Source organism: Saccopteryx bilineata, chromosome 4, assembly GCF_036850765.1.
Source record: "Saccopteryx bilineata isolate mSacBil1 chromosome 4, mSacBil1_pri_phased_curated, whole genome shotgun sequence".
Lineage (NCBI taxonomy): Eukaryota > Metazoa > Chordata > Mammalia > Chiroptera > Emballonuridae > Saccopteryx > Saccopteryx bilineata.
In genome coordinates, this window is record NC_089493.1 from 79,127,957 (window position 1) to 79,147,744 (window position 19,788).

General features: G+C 40.3%; 1 protein-coding gene across 3 annotated transcripts in view; it reads left to right on the forward strand.

Moving 5' to 3' along the window:
• VPS39 (VPS39 subunit of HOPS complex) overlaps positions 1–19,788 on the forward strand; it is a 60,179-nt gene that overhangs the window by 15,005 nt on the left and 25,386 nt on the right. Inside the window, exons 3-12 of one of the 3 annotated variants that reach the window (XM_066276945.1) lie at positions 3,751–3,783; positions 4,645–4,709; positions 5,022–5,064; positions 6,471–6,565; positions 7,514–7,612; positions 8,205–8,297; positions 9,829–10,012; positions 14,637–14,757; positions 14,872–14,992; positions 16,720–16,849. In XM_066276945.1, the coding sequence (XP_066133042.1) occupies positions 3,751–3,783; positions 4,645–4,709; positions 5,022–5,064; positions 6,471–6,565; positions 7,514–7,612; positions 8,205–8,297; positions 9,829–10,012; positions 14,637–14,757; positions 14,872–14,992; positions 16,720–16,849 (984 nt within the window). The remainder of the gene's footprint in view (positions 1–3,750; positions 3,784–4,644; positions 4,710–5,021; positions 5,065–6,470; positions 6,566–7,513; positions 7,613–8,204; positions 8,298–9,828; positions 10,013–14,636; positions 14,758–14,871; positions 14,993–16,719; positions 16,850–19,788) is intronic. The other 2 variants (XM_066276946.1, XM_066276947.1) reach the window with 2 other exon arrangements.

Consider the following 19,788-nt stretch of genomic DNA (forward strand, 5'->3'; position numbering starts at 1 on the left):
CCTGGTGGGGTTCCTTGTCCTGTGATTAATTCACCATGTGACCTTTGATGAGTTAGTTAACCTTCCTGGCCCTCAATTTCCCCCCATAGGCAACTTGAATAGCAATATTAACCCCCTTTAGGAAATCAAATGTTTTTAGGAACTTTACTTTTTTTCTATGTCCTTAGAAGGCAATTCAGTTTGGGCCCAGCTCTGGTCTGTTTATGAGCCAGAACTAGAACTGGGTGTCCATGAATCAGCCATAGAACTAAATGAGTTTCTGAGATATTCCAAACCTGGATAGGGCTGCTACTAGACTTTCTAAAGAAAGGGAGCAGGTGTTAAGATGTCATGGAAAGGCTGGGATTAAGAGGATTTAGGTTCTGATATGACGACCTGAGCCATCTCCTTTGAGCACAAAAAAGTCTAGGCCCCACCCTACTTATATCTTTTTTTTAAAATTTAACTTTTTTTACAGGGACAGATAGAGTCAGAGAGAGGGATAGACAGGGACAGACAGACAGGAATGGAAAGAGATGAGAAGCATCAATCATCAGTTTTTCATGGTGCATTGCGACACCTTAGTTGTTCATTGATTGCTCTCCCATATGTGCCTTGACCACGGGCCTTCAGCAGTCCGAGCAACCCCTTGCTCGAGCCAGCAACCTTGGGTCCAAACTGGTGAGCTTTTGCTCAAGCCAGATGAGCCCGTGCTCAAACTGGCGACCTCGGGGTCTTGAACCTGGGTTCTCTGCATCCCAGTCCGACACTCTATCCACTGTGCCACCACCTGGTCAGGCTACTTATATCTTAAACAAAGGGGTTAGATAAGTTCATATCTGAGGTTTTGGTTTTTTTTTAAGATTGTATTTATTGATTTTACAGAGAGGAAAGAGGAGGGTGGAGTGAGAAGGATCAACTCATAGTTGTTCATTGATTGCTTGTTGTATGTGCCTTGACCCGCAGGCCCAGGGTTTAGAACCCACGACCTCCGCATTCCAGTTTGACTCTCTATCCACTGTGCCACCAGAGGCCATGCGAGATTTGTTTAGGTTATTTCAGTGGTGCTGTCTGCCTAGAACAATGGTTCTCAAACTGTGGACCCCAATATCCTTTCAGAGGATCCACAAGGTCAAAACTAAGTTCACAGTAACACTAAAACTTTGTGTTTTTTTCCACTGACAAATTTTGACATTTGCTTTGCACTAATGGTACAAAAGCAATGGTAGCTAAAACTGCTCGCCCCTTACAGGTTCAAGACAAGGGTCAGCAAACTTGTTGGTACCAAACTGTATAAGTAGTCGTTTCTTTCCATATGCACCAACAGTGGTTCTGGTTTTTGTTTTGTTAAAGCCAGTTTCACTTAAGAATGTTCTTTGTGAGGCAGTAAAAGTCATTAATTTTATTATATTTTGATCTATGAGAACACATCTTTTCATAATCTCTGTGCTGTAATGGGAAGTCCACATACAGCTCTTCCACGGGTGCCGAGGCAGGAAGCACAGTGCCTGTCTCAGTTTGGAAGAGTACTTGTGCATTTGTGTTATTAGCCATACTGCCACTTTTTTCTTGGAGCATCATTTTTGCTTAAAAGAATGACTGACAAACTGGTTTTTCAGACTGTTTGGGTATTTGGTAGATATTTTCTCAAAAATTAGCAAAGGGAGCCTGACCAGGTAGTGGCACAGTGGATAGAGTGTCGGACTGGGATGCTGAGGACCCAGGTTTGAGACACCGAGGTCGCCAGCTTGAGCGCAGGCTCATCTGGTTTCAGCAAAAGTTCACCAGCTTGAATCCAAGGTCGCTGGCTCGAGCAAGGGGTCACTCGCTCTGCTGTAGCCCCCTCATCAAGGCACATATGAGAAATCAATCAATGAACAACTAAGGAGCCACAAGGAAGAATTGATGTTTATCATCTCTCTCCCTTCCTGTCTGTCTGTCCCTCTCTCTGACTCTCTGTCTCTGCCAAAAAAAAAAAAAAAAAAAAAAATTAGCAAAGGAAGTTTGTCTCTTCAAAGAAAAGAACTGGCAGTTTTTCTTGCTAATAATGAAGTTAGAGCTTTCAAGAGAAAATTAAAATTGTGGAAAACTTGTATCCACACCCATGAGTTTGACAGCTTCTCAATATTGAAGATTTTTCTGATGAGATGGGAGGAAGGATAATGGGTGTGATTTCTTTTTAAATATCCTATAATGAAATGTACCAACATTTGGAAAATATGCATAACTCAGTAACCCAATATTTTCAGGTGTATGAAGTGTCTAACTCATGAGTAAAAGATCCAAAGTGTGAGGTAGACCAATGGACTTGAACAGAAGACTTTGTTAGTAGGTTTCAGATCATACATTGTGAGAAACTTAATTTGTCAAGATTTAGTATAGTATCAGAGGAGATGATCCACAATTACCTGGAAAAACTATTAAAATATTCCCGCCTTTTCCAACTATATATGCCCATGTGAGGACAGATTTTTGTCCTGTACGTCAGCCAGAACAATGTATCAAAACAGATTAAATCGAGAAGCAGATGTGAGAGTCCAGACATTAAAGAGATTTGCAAAAATATAAAGCAATACATTTTTTTTAATTTAAAAAAATAGAGTTTTTTAATTAAAATATGTTATTTATGGGGAAGGTAATGGGTTTATTACTGTTATTTTTTTTAGTTTTTATTTTTTTTACAGGGACAGAGAGATAGTCAGATAGAGGGATAGATAGGGACAGATAGACAAGAATGGAGAGAGATGAGAAGCATCAATCATCAGTTTTTTGTTGCGACACCATAGTTGTTCATTGATTGCTTTCTCATATGTGCCATTACCGCGGGACCTTCAGCAGACTGAGTAACCCCCTGCTCGAGCCAGTGATCTTGGGTTCATGCTAGTGAGCTTTTTGCTCAAGCCAGATGAGCCCGCGCTCAAGATGGCAACCCCAGGATCTCAAACCTGGGTCCTCTGCATCCCAGTCCGATGATCTATCCACTGCACCACCGCCTGGTCAGGCTATTACTGTTATTTTTAAGTTAATAAATACATATTTAAATTTTTTTCAGTTTTAATTTCTCATATTGCAAACATTTATAAGCCATAACCCACATAAAAGTTTTGGGGTTCTCAGTAATTTTTAAGATTATGAAGAGGTCCTGATACCAAAAAGTTTGAGAATCTTTGCCGTGGAGCATTCTGCTTATAATTGTTTGAAGTAGTAATAAAGCCCTTTTCAAATAGAGAACTCTATTAGCAAGCAGACTGAATTATTCTTTTTCTTGTGAAATATAATGACAATACAGGACATGCTTCTAAACCTCCCAAAACTTCAGGGCCCCTTCTTCATCTTCTCTGCAGACTTACACTTGGAGGAAGGATGACTAGCTTTGGTGGCATGGGCTCCTGTGGCTGCCTCAAAGAGCAGCTGGTGAACAGTTTCTCCAGGAGCTCGGAGGCAGGTAGCAAGGTGTGGACTCAGCACAGGCTTCCCAGCGAATCCCTAGTTTATTTCTAGGCTGTCCCACTTGGTTGCTACCTAACTGCTTGACCCATCAGGTCCCTCAGATATGAAATTGGAATATAATATCTATTTCTTGGGGGTAGTTGTGAGGTTACAGAAAACACTTATAAATTTTTAAACCCAACTAATGATATCTGCTGTTATTATTAATTATTTTCTTTTTGACCCTTTGGTGACTATAGAGGCTGAGTATTTTTGTCATCCCAGCAAGGTTGACCTTACATGTTTTTATGGTATATAACTATTTCCCATTTTTTGCAACAGTGCCAACAGATGTGGCATCACCTGAAAGTGGCAGTAAGTGTAGATGCATTAAATTGCTTTAGCTCTGGGGACGGTATTGAGTGTGTTTGCTGTGCCCGAGGACATTGGGTAACAGCTGGGATTTAGTCGGTTCTGGTTCTAAGGATGCTTTGAGCTGGGTTTCATTGCTTGGGCTCTTAAATTTGTTACTTTTTACACTCTTCTCTTTGTGAAATACTTTGCCAAGGTACTATTTTGTAGGATAAGATCTTCAGACTCACCAGTACCTTGCAGCTTTAGTAAACATTTGTGGTGTGATACTGTCTGCTAATTCCAAGTGCATGAAACCCTCTGTTCTAAAATTGGAGTTGGAAGCAACTTACTATATGCGGTAAAGACAGATGGCTCTTTTACATCTTTGACTTCTAGTCTTTCAGGAATTTAAAAAAAATTCATGCTGGCCTTGGCCAGTTGGCTTAGTGGTGGAGCATTGGCCCAATGTGCAGATGGCCTGGGTTCAATTCCCAGTCCAGGCACGCAGGAGAAGTGCCCATCTGCTTCTCCACTCCTCCCCCTCTTGCTTCTCTCTCTCTCTTTTCTCCTCCTGCAGCCATGGCTCAATTGGAGCGAGTTGGCTCTATGGCCTCTGCCTCAGGCACTAAGGAAGAGCTCAGTTGCTGAGCAACGGAGCAACACCCTAAATGGGCAGAGCATTGTCCCCTGGTGGGCTTGCTGGGTGGATCCCCGTCGGGATGCATGCGGGAGTCTGTCTCTCTGCCTCCCTTCCTCTCACTGAATAAAAAAAAAGATTCATGTAGGAGAACAGTATGGAGCAGCATTTTTTTTTTTTTTTGGTAGTTGTTTTTATATGTATCTCTGTCTTTGGAACTGTGAATGTTTGTTTCTTCTCTATAGGCTGCAACAGATTTGAAGTAACACTAGAGAAATCCAATAAGAACTTCTCCAAAAAGATTCAGCAGGTATGCAGTGATGACAATTGCTACATTTATATTTGACTTCTATGAGAGCCTATCAAAGCTAGAACTTTGGTAACATTATTTATTCTTTGAATCCTCTGCTCTGTGTCCTCCCATTTATGGGTAGTTCTGTGTCCATCCATCATGTGCCCAAGATCCTTTCACAAGCAGAAATTTTGAGTGCACAAAAATATAAGTCAGATTCTCGTTATTGCTATAGGCTCTTTAGTCTCTTTTTAGTACTGTAGTTAAATGAACCTTTGCTAACCCTTGTCAGAAATGTTTAATTGAGTCTAATGATTTGCTGTTTTCCAGATCCATGTGGTTTCCCAGTTTAAGATTCTAGTCAGCTTGTTAGGTAAGAAAACACAAGCTATGACCTAATTAATCCTTTCATAGTTAATTTGATAGTTGTTACTTAACAAAGAAACTGACATGTTCCAAACCAGGTATAGTAGGGTACACAGAAAACTAAGGCAACAACATCCCCCATAAACTTGAGCTCTTGTTCTCCAAGGAGTGTCACTTCACTTATTCACTCCTTCGTTCATTCATTCAGTAATCAAGCAAATATTCATTGAGCCCTACTCTAGGCATTGGGGATACCAAGTTGAATGAGACATGGTTTCTATCTTGTGTTCTAATTGTGAAGACTGAAATGACAGAAAGTGATCATGATACAATGTGCTAAGTTACAAAGGAAAGTTATAAAAAGTGTTGTGGGATCCTAGTAATGGGAGGGACAACATTATCTAGTAGATGATGAGGATTTTGACAGTAAGAAAGTGGTAGGCAGAGCATTGTAAGCAGCTTACTTATACAAAGGTTCTGAGACCTGGCCAGACTTAGGTTATTTGGTAAAGAGTTGCAAGAGACAGGTAGAAGACAGATCGGTGCCAGATTGTTTCCTGGAGCAGCCAGTGAGGACTTTTCTTTTCTTTCTTTTTTTTTTTTTTTTTAGATACTGATTACTTTATCTGTTCTTGTTAATTTTATTATTATTATTATTATTCATTTTAGGGAGGAGAGGGAGAGACAGAGAGAGAGAGGGGAGACAGAGAGAGAAGGGGGGAGGAGCTGGAAGCATCAACTCCCATATGTGCCTTAACCAGGCAAGCCCAGGGTTTTGAACCGGCGACCTCAGCATTTCCAGGTCGACGCTTTATCCACTGTGCCACCACAGGTCAGGCCAGTGAGGACTTTTCTTGACAAGCAGATGACTAGAAACTTGCTGCACACTCAGGACTGTTCAACCCAGGGCCCAAATGAATCATTTTAAACTTAAGTTCTAGGTTGAGAGAGGAACATTTAAAGTAACTCAATCTTCATGACAAAAGTTAGATTAGGAGGCCCAAATGAAATTATTTTGCTTGCTTTGCTAGAAAAGAAATCTTTGTGATGGATTTTACTAAATCTATAGAGGATTTTCTTTCTCTTACTGAAGCTTTGAAAACCATTTCTTGTACAAATATTGCATCACAAGTTTCTAGACTTAAGAAAGTATAAGAGTACTTTGGAAGTGGAAGAGCTCTTTTATTCAAACCAGCCCAAATTTAAAGGAACAAAAATATCCAAGTTTAGAAAACTAACCTCTTAAATGTTTTGTAGTAGACCAAATAAGTCACTGTTAGTGATACTGAAGGTGCATCTTTGACCAACATTTGCCATTTGGTTGTTCTGGTTGTTACATATTTTTTGCCTTGAAGGTGGCTATTCTAGAAAATTGTGATAATTTATTGTGATGTTTTACCTCTTTCTAAACAGAAAATAATATTTATGTCCATGACCTATTGACATTTCAACAAATCACTACAGTTTCAAAGGCAAAGGGAGCGTCACTCTTCACATGTGACCTCCAGGTAAGTGTAGGCAAGGTGAAAGTTGACCTTCTGCTTTAATAAATAGTCTTTTCTATATATTTTCTACCATTAGATGAGAAGAATAACATTGATATCCAAACCCAACAGAGCCTCCACAGAGAATATTTGATTTTGGATTATATTAGAGAAATTTCCCCCTTAGTATATGGTCTGAGGTTGAATTATTTGCGTTCCTGGTATGTGTGCTAATGAGAGCAGCTGACATGTATCACAGGAGGAACTAACCACGGATAAAAACACCTGTCATTGACAAACCGTTACTGGGAAATCCAACCTGTAACAGTACCATGAACAGAACTGTGAGACATTAAATTGACCATGTTCTAAGCATATCATTGTGGTCTTTGTTATTAGGGAGTTTTGTTATTCAGGAAAGACACTTCTCCTTATTTTTACCAATTTATCAATATTACCCTTACATTCTTCAAAATCTGCCCTACTCACAACTTTGATGACTTTTTAGTATTTATGGTGTGCATCAACACTGTTTTATGCATAGACATTTTCTTTTCCCCAAACTCCTTTAAGGGATTGAAAGTGGCTACTGATGTATGCTGATCTCTGACCCAGCATGTACAGACAGCCATGAGCGAGAAACATTTAAGAAAAAAGGGAGAAGCAGTTTTGTAGGTGAAGGCCTGCCCTGGGATTTTCCTCTCTGAATTGTGAAATGTCCACAAGATTTGCTGGCGTGAGGGCCATTATGGGCAGCCATGGGTAGGAAGTGCTCCTTAACTTGATGTTTCTGAGTACCTCATAGAGAATGGTGTTTTTTAGCTCAGCTTATTTGGCAACATAATTTCTTCATATTACAGGGGATTTTCAGATTAGTAGCCATTTCAAGGTAGAAAATCTCTCATCTAGTTGTCATTCAGTTATTGAGTCATTGTGTACATATCCTCATTTGCTTTGGGCCTGTCTTCTCAGCACATAGAAACTGGTGAGGAGGTGTTACGGATGTGTGTAGCTGTAAAGAAGAAGCTGCAGCTCTATTTCTGGAAAGACAGGGAATTTCATGAATTGCAGGTAAAGCCCACTGTTACTTGGTCTGTGGGTTTGGTGGGAGGTGCTGCTAGTTGACTCACAGCTTGAAAAACTCATGGTTCAGTTGTAGTGAAAGTCAGGATCCTAGTCTTGGAATTCTCTCCAAATAAATGCCCTGCTGTATGTACATGAGAGCTTATTTATTCATGCCCACTGGTCAAAGTCTCGTGGTCTCTGAGGCAACTCTAATACAATTGTACAACGTCTGTATAGATTGGTTTATTTCAAAGTGGGTTTTCATCTTTTCCAAATTCACCTTGTCCAGTTCTTGGGTAACTTACAGTAAGTCTTCACTTAATGTCATTGCAGGTTCTGCAACTTTAGGCAAAATGACATATAATGAAATAGGATAATTGACATAAACAAGAGTTAAATTCCTACAGCATCTCATCAGTGACGTTATTGAAGGATTGGCTGTATTTTTATTATGGGCAGTTTCCTTGTCTTGTGCTTATAGAATTGAATTCAGATGAGGATGAGGATGATTTTGTAGAATGGGGGTGGAATTACAGGAACATCATGGGGTTTTTTCCTTTAACATCTTTCCATTTGAACTCTTGCTGTCTCTCTTCAGGGGGACTTTAGTGTACCAGATGTGCCCAAGTCCATGGCATGGTGTGAAAATTCTATCTGTGTGGGTTTCAAGAGAGACTACTACCTAATAAGGGTAAAAATTATTGTTTTTCAAATATCATCAGTTTGCCTTGGGGGAGATGATTATGTTGTTTATCAAGTATAAGTCAAGAGACTGCCTTAAGTAGAATTTTTGGCATAACAGAGTTTGTGTTTATGTTTGGTTATTTTTCATTCTCTCTGTATCATCCATTAATAAGATATCATAAGATATCTGTGTATCTGAGGCCAGGCAGATTCAACTCTTAGTTCTCTACATAATGAATTATCCATAGCCTGTATCAATTATTGGAACAGATAATTAGGACTGCTTGACTCTATCCAACAGCATTATCATGGACTACTATCTTTAAGCTTTGGTGCTCAGAAATTATAAACTAATTATAGTATTAACTTAAATATTTTTAAGACTTTGAGATTCCCCCCACCAAATCTTTTAGAATATTTGTATTAAAAAAATTATTTTCACCACCAGCTCACACCATTCACAAAAATAAACTCAAAATGGATAAAAGACTTAAATGTAAGTCATGAAACCATAAGCATCCTAGAGGAAAACATAGGCAATAAGCTCTCCGACATCACTTGCAGCCATATATTTGCTGATTTATCTCCACAGGCAAGGGAAATAAAGGACAGGATGAAAAAATGGGACTGTATCAAACTAAAAAGCTTTTGCACAGCTAAAGACAATATGAACAAAATAAAAAAACTACACAATGGGAGAACATATTCGACAATACGTCTGATAAGGGATTAATAACCAAAATTTATAAAGAACTTGTAAAACTCAACACCAGGAAGATAAACAGTCCAATCAAAAAATGGGCAAAAGAGATGAATAGACACTTCTTCAAAGAGGGCATACAGATGGTCAATAGGCATATGAAAAAATGCTCAACATCACTAATCATTAGAGAAATGCAAATTAATTAACCACAATGAGATATCACCTCACACCAGTGAGAACGGTGCTCATCAACAAAACAACACAGAATAAGTGCTGGCGAGGATGTGGAGAAGGGAACCCTCCTGCACTGCTGGTGGGAATGCAGACTGGCTGGGTGGCTAAGTGGATAAAGCATTGACCTGGCATGCCAGGGTTGCAGGTTTAATTCCTGGTCAAGGCACATATGAAAAACAGTGAACAACTAAAGTGATGCAACTACGAGTTGATGCTTCTCATCTCTCTTCCTTTCTGTCTGTCTGTCTGTCTGTCTGTCTTTTTCTTTCACTAAAAAAAGAAACAAACAAGCTGGCTGTGCCATTTTGCATTCCCATTCTCACAAGCAGTTTAAGAGTTCGTTGCTCTTCATCCTGTCCAGCACTAGACTTTGTTATTTGCCAGGCCAGATGCTTGTCTCTATGTTAGAGAAAAAGGTAACTGGTTCTATATAATGATGACAAAATTTTTCATAACAAACTCTATTTGTTATCTATTTCCTTATGCCAAACAAGGACTGTTATTAGCTTCTGTAGGTTTGGGGTTTTATCTTTATTTTTCTCGACCATGTTCATGTCTCTGGCCATAGAATGCTGAGTGACTCACTTTGTCTCTTCCTTAGGTGGATGGAAAGGGGTCTATCAAAGAGCTCTTTCCAACAGGAAAACAGCTGGAGCCCTTAGTTGCACCTCTGGCAGATGGAAAAGTAGCAGTCGGTCAGGATGATCTCACTGTGGTGCTCAATGAGGAGGGGATCTGCACACAGAAGTGTGCCCTCAACTGGACAGACATTCCAGTGGCTATGGGTGAGACCAGCAGCAGCTCCTGCTGCCCACTTTGGGATGGATGGGGTTGTGTGCCACCTTCAAGAATGGAATCCATTCATTGCTTTAGCAGACTGTGGTTTAGTGTCATTTACTCTCAGTTTCCCTTTTTATAATAGATGACTATTGTAGGCTTATTAAAAATGGGATATTCTGGTATTTGTAGGAAGCTGATTTTTGCCCCAGAGGGGGTTAAAATCTAAGTAGAATTGTACTTTTTAAAAATTTTTAAAGATTTTATTCATTTTAGAGAGGAGAGAGAGGGAGAGAGAAGGCGGGAGGAGCAGGAAGCATCAACTCCCTTTTGTGCCTTGACCAGGCAAGCCCAGGATTTCGAATCAGCGACCTCAGTGTTCCAGGTCAATGCTTTATCCACTGCGTGCTTTATCCACTGTGTCACCACAGGTCAGGCTAGAATTGTACATTTCAGAAATAATTGTCAGCTCTGGCCATTTGGCTCCGTGGTAGAGTATTGGCCCAGCGTGTGGATGTCCCAGGTTTGATTCCCAGTCAGAGTACACAGGAGAAATGACTATCTGCTTCACCTCTCCTTCCTCCTCCACTCCCCCCTTTTCTGTAGCTATGGTTCCATTGGTGAGCAGGTTGGCCCCAGGGTGCTAAGGATCTCTCCAGCCTTAGGCGCTAAAAATGGCTTGGCTGTAGAGCAACAGAGCAACTGCCCAGATAGCCAGAGCATCATTCCCCCACCCTTCCACATAGGGGGCTTGCTGGGTGGGTCCCTGTTCATAGTGCATGTAGGAGTCTGTCTCTCTGCCTCCCCTACTCTCATTTAATTCAAAAAAAAAAAGAAAAGAAAGAATTGTTGCTATTTTTACTTCTTTGTTTCTTTTTAATGGTTTTATTGTTTCCTCTGCCAAATAGTGGAAATTCCTTTTTTTATTTCTATAATGTATATAACTCGGTATATACATTATAGAAATAAATGTTTTTCTATAAACACTTATTTTATAGAAATGTTTCTTTGTGTGGTGGTTATTGCTGCTTTGTAGTTTAGAGGCATAGACTGCTATTAAGTGTCAGTCTCTGTCCTGTGCATTAGGTGTTTCTGTCCCATGCCTGCCTCAGGCTCCCAGCTGTCTGCGAAAGTATTGCCAGTTGGTAGCATGAGCATTTAAATTATAGTTATGGCTATGGAGTAGGGCATACAGACTTTAAGGACTCTAGCTCAGAGACAAAAATTGAATTTTGGATAAAGATACAGAACTGCTTCAGGCACTGCTTAAGGTGTGAAATTAGATTAATTGATATTCAGTACAGTAGTTTAGAAAGGGGAAGTGCATTAGTCAGAAAGTAGTTTCAGTACATGAGTAAGATTGGACTAGATCAGGCACGGAGTTTAGGATCTTGCTTAAAGAAAAATCCTTTTTATTTTAGGTAGAAAGGATAATTTGAAAGATGAATAGAAATGTAGAAGACATGTGAGAAGGCATGTCAGAGACTGAGCTGGCTAACACACGTGGTCTAAATTATGGAAAAATAAGAAGATTAGGGCCAGTTTTCAGAGGCCCATGCGAAGGGTAGAGAGGCCAGTAGATTCCTCAATGGTAGAATGTTGTATTTTTGTTTTGTTTTATTTTTTGAAGCCCTGAAGTTACCTTTATTGATATTTAGTGAAAGACTCCCTTCTCCTCTAATAGCGAACTGTCTGGTTCAGTAGAGAGTGACAGCACATGGGATGTTATGGTGACATGTTCAGGAGTAAATCTTGGTCACAACATGCATCTTATATTGCTGTCATTACTATATTTCCAAAGTGCCCTTTTCACATGGCCATTTTACTGCTCCCTTTGAGTTGCCAAAGTCCCTGACTCCATCTCTCACTGCCAGAAAAGACATTAAACTATTCATCTGGTCTTACCATCTTCCAGAAAACAATAAAGGCACTTTTGTACTCCTTTAGTTAATATGTTCATTGTGTCAGCAGCAGGCATGTCCTCCTCAATGGTAGAACGTTTTGAAAGCATAAAGTTCTGGGTTGGTTATTCCAATGGTGATTAGAGATGAATAGACCAGAAGGAGGATAAATCAAATGGGTAACATTTTATAAGGCCCAAGATTATGTATATTAATGAGATTGAGGGCCTAAGAGCTTCACAAGACACTTCGGGATGTTCTAGGGGCCCTTGTTTTCCTTTCAGAACATTGGTAGGTTAGATGAAGATTTGTGTAATTTGCTTGAAGTGTTTCTGATTCCCCAGTGTGAGAGTTCCTGTTTTAAAACTTTTGTGAGTACCCAGTGCCCCAGCAGTGTTTCTCAGAAATGTTTCTGTGCCTTACTACACTGAAGAAGAGGACACTCCTTCTAGGTAGGGTGGGAGGCTCGCCATCTGACAGGAGGAAGACTAAATTTCTTAGAACGGCATACGTTTTATACTTCGTTTATACTTCTGCTGTCATCTTCACTATTTCGCCCAGGCTCCAGTCCTTCTGGACTCCCCCTCACTGCTGCTGTCTGCGCTCTAGCCTTTCCCTGTCTTCTCACCCAGCAGTGTCCATGTGACAAGGCCCATTCAGTGGCACTTCCCTATGAAGTCTTCTCCGACCAGCAGGCAGAATTAGTCACTTCCCCCTTGTTGCTTTCAGAGTCCTTTGAGGTTTCTCTGTCATGGCACCCACACTGGCCTTCTGGATGCAGTGAGTGGTCTGTGCCCTCTGCTCGTGCAAGAGCTCTGAGCTCGGGGCTTGTGTCTTGATCTACTTTGGGTAGTGCCTAGAATGTGGCCTTGTAGTAAATGCTTGTGGAATCGATGAATCACTGTCATTGTCAGCCAATTATTATATGGCTGCTGCACATGAACTACTCTGCCAAGTTTTGAAGATAAAAAGAGAACCAGACCATCTTTACTGTTTTTGAGAGACACTGCTGAAGAGTTGAGGAGACTGAACAATGATAAGATATAACAACCAAAGAAGTTAGTCTTCCTCCTGCCAGATGGCAAGTCGCCTGCCTGACCTAGAAAGAGTGGTAAGGCACAGAGAGGTGGAGAGACTGAACAACCAGGTGTGACAACTAACAGGGTTTCTTTTTATAGATTACATTTAAAAAAAAAATCAAACCTTGTTAAGTTTTAAAAAGGAAAGAGAAATATTACATATTTATGCAAATTAACATTAAGGAAAATTGTATCAGCTTTTTGAAATGAGGCCAGCATTAAAAATAAAATTTAAAAATCCAATACAAAGCATGTTTTTAAAATCTTATCTTTGGCAAGATGAAAAATAACAGCGTAATAATAATAGCATTTTACTTTGGCTTCAGTTTCCTCACTTCTGAGTTCCCTTCTTTCTTTAAAATTTTATTTCACTATTCATTTAGAGTATAAATTTCAATTATAAAATGAAATTTATCAGAAAATAGGAAAATTAATTCATAACAAATTAGCCACACTTAGAAACTATGCTTATGATTATATAATATATATTCTTTGAGATTAAATTTCTGTATGACAAGTATATCAGCTAATGGTTCATATTTTACTAGTTAAAATTTTTTTTTATTTTTAATTGTAGTAAAAAACAACATAAAATCTGCCTTCTTATTAAGCATACAGTTCAGTAGTGTTAACATAGACTTACACTGTAATACAGTAGATTTCAGAACTTTTTCATCTTGCAAAGCTGAAGCTCTGTACCCACTAAGCAACAGCACATTTCCCTATCCCTAGCTTTTGGCAACAACCATTCTGCTTTCTGTTTCTGTGAATTGGACACTCCAGATACCTCATCGAGAAAGCAGCTACACTGACAATGCAATCCAGCTGCCTTCTCCATGAGCCATTAAACGTTAAGTGGAGTTTTGTATCTCTTACCTGAAAAAATTTCAAGTAGAAACAACACTGGCCAGAGATGTGGAACTCTTGCCCTCCTCCTGCCTCAGTTTGTGGCTGATGAAGAAGGAGAAAGTGAAGCTCCATCCATTTCTCAGGGGGAAGCTGTGGGAGTGAGGTCAGGTTACTCTCAGCAAAGTGAGCTACATCCTTTTTGTGCAAGAGATTTGTCTTTTTTTTTTTCCCTGTGGCAGAGACAGAGAGAGTCAGAGAGAGGGACATATAGGGACAGACAGACAGGAAGGGAAAGAGATGAGAAACATCAGTTCTTCATTGCGGTTCCTTAGTTGTTCATTGATTGCTTTCTCATATGTGCCTTGACTGGGGCTACAGCAGACTAAGTAACCCCTTGCTCAAGCCAGTGACCTTGGGTCCAAACTGGTGAGCGTTGTTCAAACCAGATGAGCCCGCGCTCAAGCTGGCGACCTTGGGGTCTCAAACCTGGATCCTCCGCATTCCAGTTCAATGCTCCATCCACTGCACCACCGCCTGGTCAGGCTGTCTTTTTTTTTTTTTTTTTTAAGACATTTCTCTTAACATTACTCAAACAATCTTTTTGTCTTTATATATCACATTGTAGGATCCTGGCTTGGTATTTGACCACTGGGCTATTTTGGAGATCCCATTTAAAGGCAGCTTAAAAAAAAAAGTTCTTTTAAAAAAATAAAATAAAATAAAGGCAGCTTAGAAATGGACAGCTGATAGTCCACATACCTAAAGTCTTAGAACAGAACCACAAGATGTTCTCTTTTGCACAGAGCACCAGCCTCCCTACATCATTGCAGTGTTGCCTCGATATGTGGAGATCCGAACATTTGAGCCGAGGCTTCTGGTCCAGAGCATTGAATTGCAAAGACCCCGTTTCATCACCTCAGGAGGGTAAGGAATTTATTTACTATAGCTGCTATGTTATTACAAAGTTTTAAAGCCAGCTATGTCATCATAAAACCTGTGCTATTCTGATATTCTGTGCTATTTTTCTCCTGCCTCCAGATCCAACATTATATATGTAGCCAGCAATCATTTTGTCTGGAGACTCATTCCTGTCCCCATGGCAACCCAAATCCAACAGCTGCTCCAGGACAAACAGTTTGAATTGGCTTTGCAGCTTGCAGTAAGTCTTGTTTCTAAGATATGGGTGTGAGCCTGCCTTTCTCATTGTTTTCCTAAGTAGGTAGTTTAGGTTTAGTTTTTCATATTTGGTATTGACTGGTAGAAGAACACAGAGCTGAAAGTCTGAGGGTTTGGGCTCAAGGTCTGACTGCCACAGAATGTTCATTAGAATTATAGTATTATAAAATTAATAGAATAAAATAACCTAGTAGATATAGTCTGGTCTTGAAAAATTAAAGACAGTGTCAACATTGGAGTAAAGTAACATGTAACTGTAAGATTACAGTCTGGTTGAGTGTGACCACTAGAGGGCTCTCAGCATCCCTTTCAGCAGTGGACTGCTGTGTGTATGGACAAGCAGGCCTTCTTCAGGGAGTCTTCTGTCACTTCAAGTTGCTGCATTCAGCAGGGCTGCACTTTTATATATATGGAAACAAGGCACGTTGAAGAGCCCAAGGAAGTGAAAGAAGTGGTAACAAGTATTTTCAGGATGTTTTTAGCTCATCCTGACTGAATTGGAGGGTATGGCTTGAAAGTGTGGGAATAAGCTAGATGAGGAAGCTGCAACAGGTTTTGAAAGCCTTTAAAGCACCATGCAGGAGGCCTGACCGTGGTGGTGCAGTGGATCAAGTGTCACCCTGAAACGCTGAGGTTGCTGGTTTGAAACCCTGGGCTTTCCTGGTCAAGGCACATATGGGAGTTGATGCTTCCTACTCCTCCCCCCTTCTCTTTCTCTCTCCCTCTCTCTCTCTCCCTCTCTCTTTCTCTCTCGCTCTTGCTCTCTCTTGCCTCTCCCCCAAATGAATAAATAAAAATCTTAAAGCACCAAGCAGGAGAGCATAGACTGGGTGTTGCCACACGCTGATGATGATTTGGACTAGGGTGGTGACAATAGAAAAGGAGAGGAAAGGAAGAGAAAAAATGAAAGACATTTTGAAGGGAGAATTTAAATTTAGTAAAGATTGATTGAAAGGGAAATAAGAGAGTGGAAAGGTTATAAGAAAGATACAGAGATAATAAATAGCTGTGAACAGGACCTTTGCTAACTGTGCCAGCTGTGTTGTCTTTTGTTCCTTGAGCACGCTGTGTTCTCTCTCTGGTATTTTAGGGCCTCGCACACATGCTGTTCTCTGCTCGGATCACACTCTCTGTCCCCCTCCCTTCTGTCACCTGCCTTAGCTCCGGCTCCTTCTGAATGCTTCACTTTACGTCCTCCCGGGAACCCTTCCTGGTCCCACTGCTCAGATTAAGTTGCATGCCTCTCTCAGGTGCTCCTGTCATCATTTTTACCCTATTTTATTTTTATATGACTTTTTTGTTGTTTTTTAAACTAAATTCTAGACTCTATATATGTTTTTCCAGTTTTTCCATTAATGTTTCTTTTTTCTGTTCTAGCTTTAAATGCAGAAATCACATTGCATTTAGTTGTCATGTGTCCTTAGTGTCCTCTGATCTGTGACAGTTTTTTAGTTGTTCCCTGCATTTTATGACCTTGATAGTTTTCAGGAATATTGGTCAGGTATATTTTGTAGAAATCCTGTTGTATTTTAATTACATAATTGCTTATCAGTTTTATGGTTAGACTGTAAGGGCGGTCTTTGAGGGCAGATACCATGTGGCTGTCAGTACACATTGGCATTTGTGCCTCCTGGGATATTGCTGAATACCGAGTGTATACTCAATAAACACTTGTTGAGTGAGCTCTTACCTATTCTACAATTTCATTAGGAAATGAAAGATGATTCTGACACTGAAAAGCAACAACAGATCCATCACATCAAGAACTTGTATGCCTTCAACCTCTTCTGCCAGAAGCGTTTTGATGAATCCATGCAGGTCTTTGCTAAGCTTGGCACAGGTAACAAATGGGTGCAGCTTTGGGATAAGGAACTCATGAGGGGAGAAGGGGAGACTGGACAAAGGGAGAGGGGAGAAGGACAAGGAGAAATGACGCCAGACTTCTGAGAAAGGGGAAAGTTTATGCTCATCTAAACTGATCTTCATACTTAACGGGATCTTGCGGTGACCATGCTGGTTACGTATTTATAGGCCTAATCTTATGAATCTGATCTCACCCATAAATACAGATAGACTTCCTCTTTTCCAGAGTGATTTACCCTTGCCATTAGGGAAAGGTAACGGGAAGTCATTCAGATGAACAAATGTGTGTTTGATTGTTCAATGATCTAATACAGGGGTCGGGAACCTTTTTGGCTGAGAGAGCCATGAATGCCACATATTTTAAGATGTATTTCCATGAGAGCTATACAACGACCCGTGTACGTTATGCATCATCCAATAAAAATTTGTTGTTGTCCCAGAGGACAGCTGTGATTGGCTCCAGCCACCCGCAGCCATGAACGTGAGTGGTAGGAAATGAATGGAGGATGTTTTATATTTTTAACATTATTTTTTTATTAAAGATTTGTCTGCGAGCCAGATGCAGCCATCAAAAGAGCCACATCTGGCTCGCGAGCCATAGGTTCCCAACCCCTGATCTAGTATTTACTTTGCCAACTATGAATGCTATTATAGACCACAGTTTCTGACTTGAGCTTAGTAGAATTAAATAGTAGATCTTTTTTTTTTTTTTTTTTGTGACCAAGACAGAGAGAGAGAGAGTCAGAGAGAAGGACAGATAGGGACAGACAGACAGACAGGAAGGGAGAGAGATGAGAAGCATCAGTTCTTCATTGCAGCACCTTAGTTCTTCACTGATTGCTTTCTTATATGTGCCTTGATGGGGTTGGGGGCTACAGCAGAGCAAGTGACCCCTTGCTCAAGCTAGCAACCATGGGGTCACGTCTATGATCCCACCACGCTCAAGCTGGTGAGCCTATGCTCGAGCCAGATGAGCTCACACTCAAGCCGGCGACATTGGGGTTTTGCATCCAAGTTCGACACTCTATCCACTGCACCAGCACCTGGTCAGACAACAGTAGGTCATTTTGAGAACCAGCACAGGGCAGTGTTGTGAAGCCCTTTTCTCAGTGTCTTAAAAACACTGAGCATCAAGGTGACAAGCATGCACCTTATAGTCAGACTGCCTAACCCAGGTGTGGCCAACAGTTTTTGCCCCCGGGCCAGATTAGAAAGAAAACTTTTTTCATGGGCCGGATGGAATATTAAAATTAAAAAATGTTAAATACAAAAATGATTCGTATAAGTAAACAATTTTATTATGTAATTTGTTTATGAATAAATGTGAGTGAAAAAAATTTTAATATACAATATTATTTTAATAAAAATATAATTACATACCTTATAAATATCCAAACTGTATGTATCACAATCAATCGAAACTATTTAATTAATAGAATGAGCTTGAAGGGGTTATATCGCAAATAAAACAATTATTTCGTTTTACAAGCAGCCTGGACACGTTTTCAGTTATCAACTACAGCTATTGTCTGTGCTACAATGCCACTTGATTCAGCACACTTGACCACAAAAATAATGAATTTTTGACCTTGGGTGCACACTGGCAAACTCCACCTAAAAGAATGTGGGTTTCACATCACTGCTAACGTCAAACAGTTCATATCGAGTATAGACAAGTACAAAAGTTGTAAATCTTTATAATGGAATTTTTTTAAAAAATAAAGAAGTATCTCAAATTTATTGTACCAATTATTGGAAGTTAACTCTAGAGTAGTCACACGCAAAATTCTTTTCTGCGTATCACTGTCTTCTTAAATATTTCGACTTCCAGTAATCAAAGACGCTTCTGCTTCTTGAGTAGCTGAGATTTTAGAGTAGCGGAGAATATTAAAAATTTAATCACGGGCCACATAAATTCATTATGCGGGCCGAATGTGGCCCATTGGCTGGATGTTGGCCATGCCTGGCCTAACCTCTGGCAAAGTTCCTGGACCTCTCTGGTTTTCAGTTTTTTCTCTGCAAAACAGGGCCACTAAATAATACCTCCTAGTGTCGCTGTGAAGATTATGTAAAGTGCTTTGAACAGTGTGTGATACTCAAGTGCCAATTGTTTGCTATTATTATTAAACTTTTTATTTCTATATATTTCATTTTTTCTTAATTAGGATCAATTTATATATACTTGGTTAGACTCTATATAGTATTATTTCTCTCCTCTTTTCTACTTTTTGGGTTGTCTGTTTTCCATCTTCCCTTAGTCTTGGCCAGTAATGACCTGTAAGTAATTCCCTGTATCAGTTAAAGGTCTTGATTGTGAGCAGTGGAGACCAAGTCTGGATAATTCAAGCAGTACCTGGATAAATTAAGCATGGTTTATTGGAATATAAGGGGAATACAAGGGCAGGAAGAGGATCCCATAAAATTAATGGGGTACGCCTGACCAGGCGGTGGCGCAGTGGATAGAGCGTTGGACTGGGTTGCGGAAGGACCCAGGTTCGAGACCCCGAGGTCACCAGCTTCAGCGCGGGCTCATCTGGTTTGAGCAAAAAGCTCGCCAGCTTGGACCCAAGGTTGCTGGGTCGAGCAAGGGGTTACTCTGTCTGCTGAAGGCATATGAGAAAGCAATCAATGAACAACTAAGGTGTTGCAACGAGAAACTGATGATTGATGCTTCTCATCTCCGTTCCTGTCTGTCTGTCCCTGTCTATCCCTCTCTCTGACTCTCTCTAATAAAAATAAATAAAAAGAAAATTAGCCTGACCTGTGGTGGCGCAGTGGATAAAGCATCGACCTGGAAATGCTGAGGTCGCTGGTTTGAAACCCTGGTCTTGCCTGGTCAGGGCACATATGGGAGTTGATGCTTCCAGCTCCTCCCCCCTTCTCTCTCTCTCCCTCTCTCTCTCCTCTCTAAAAATG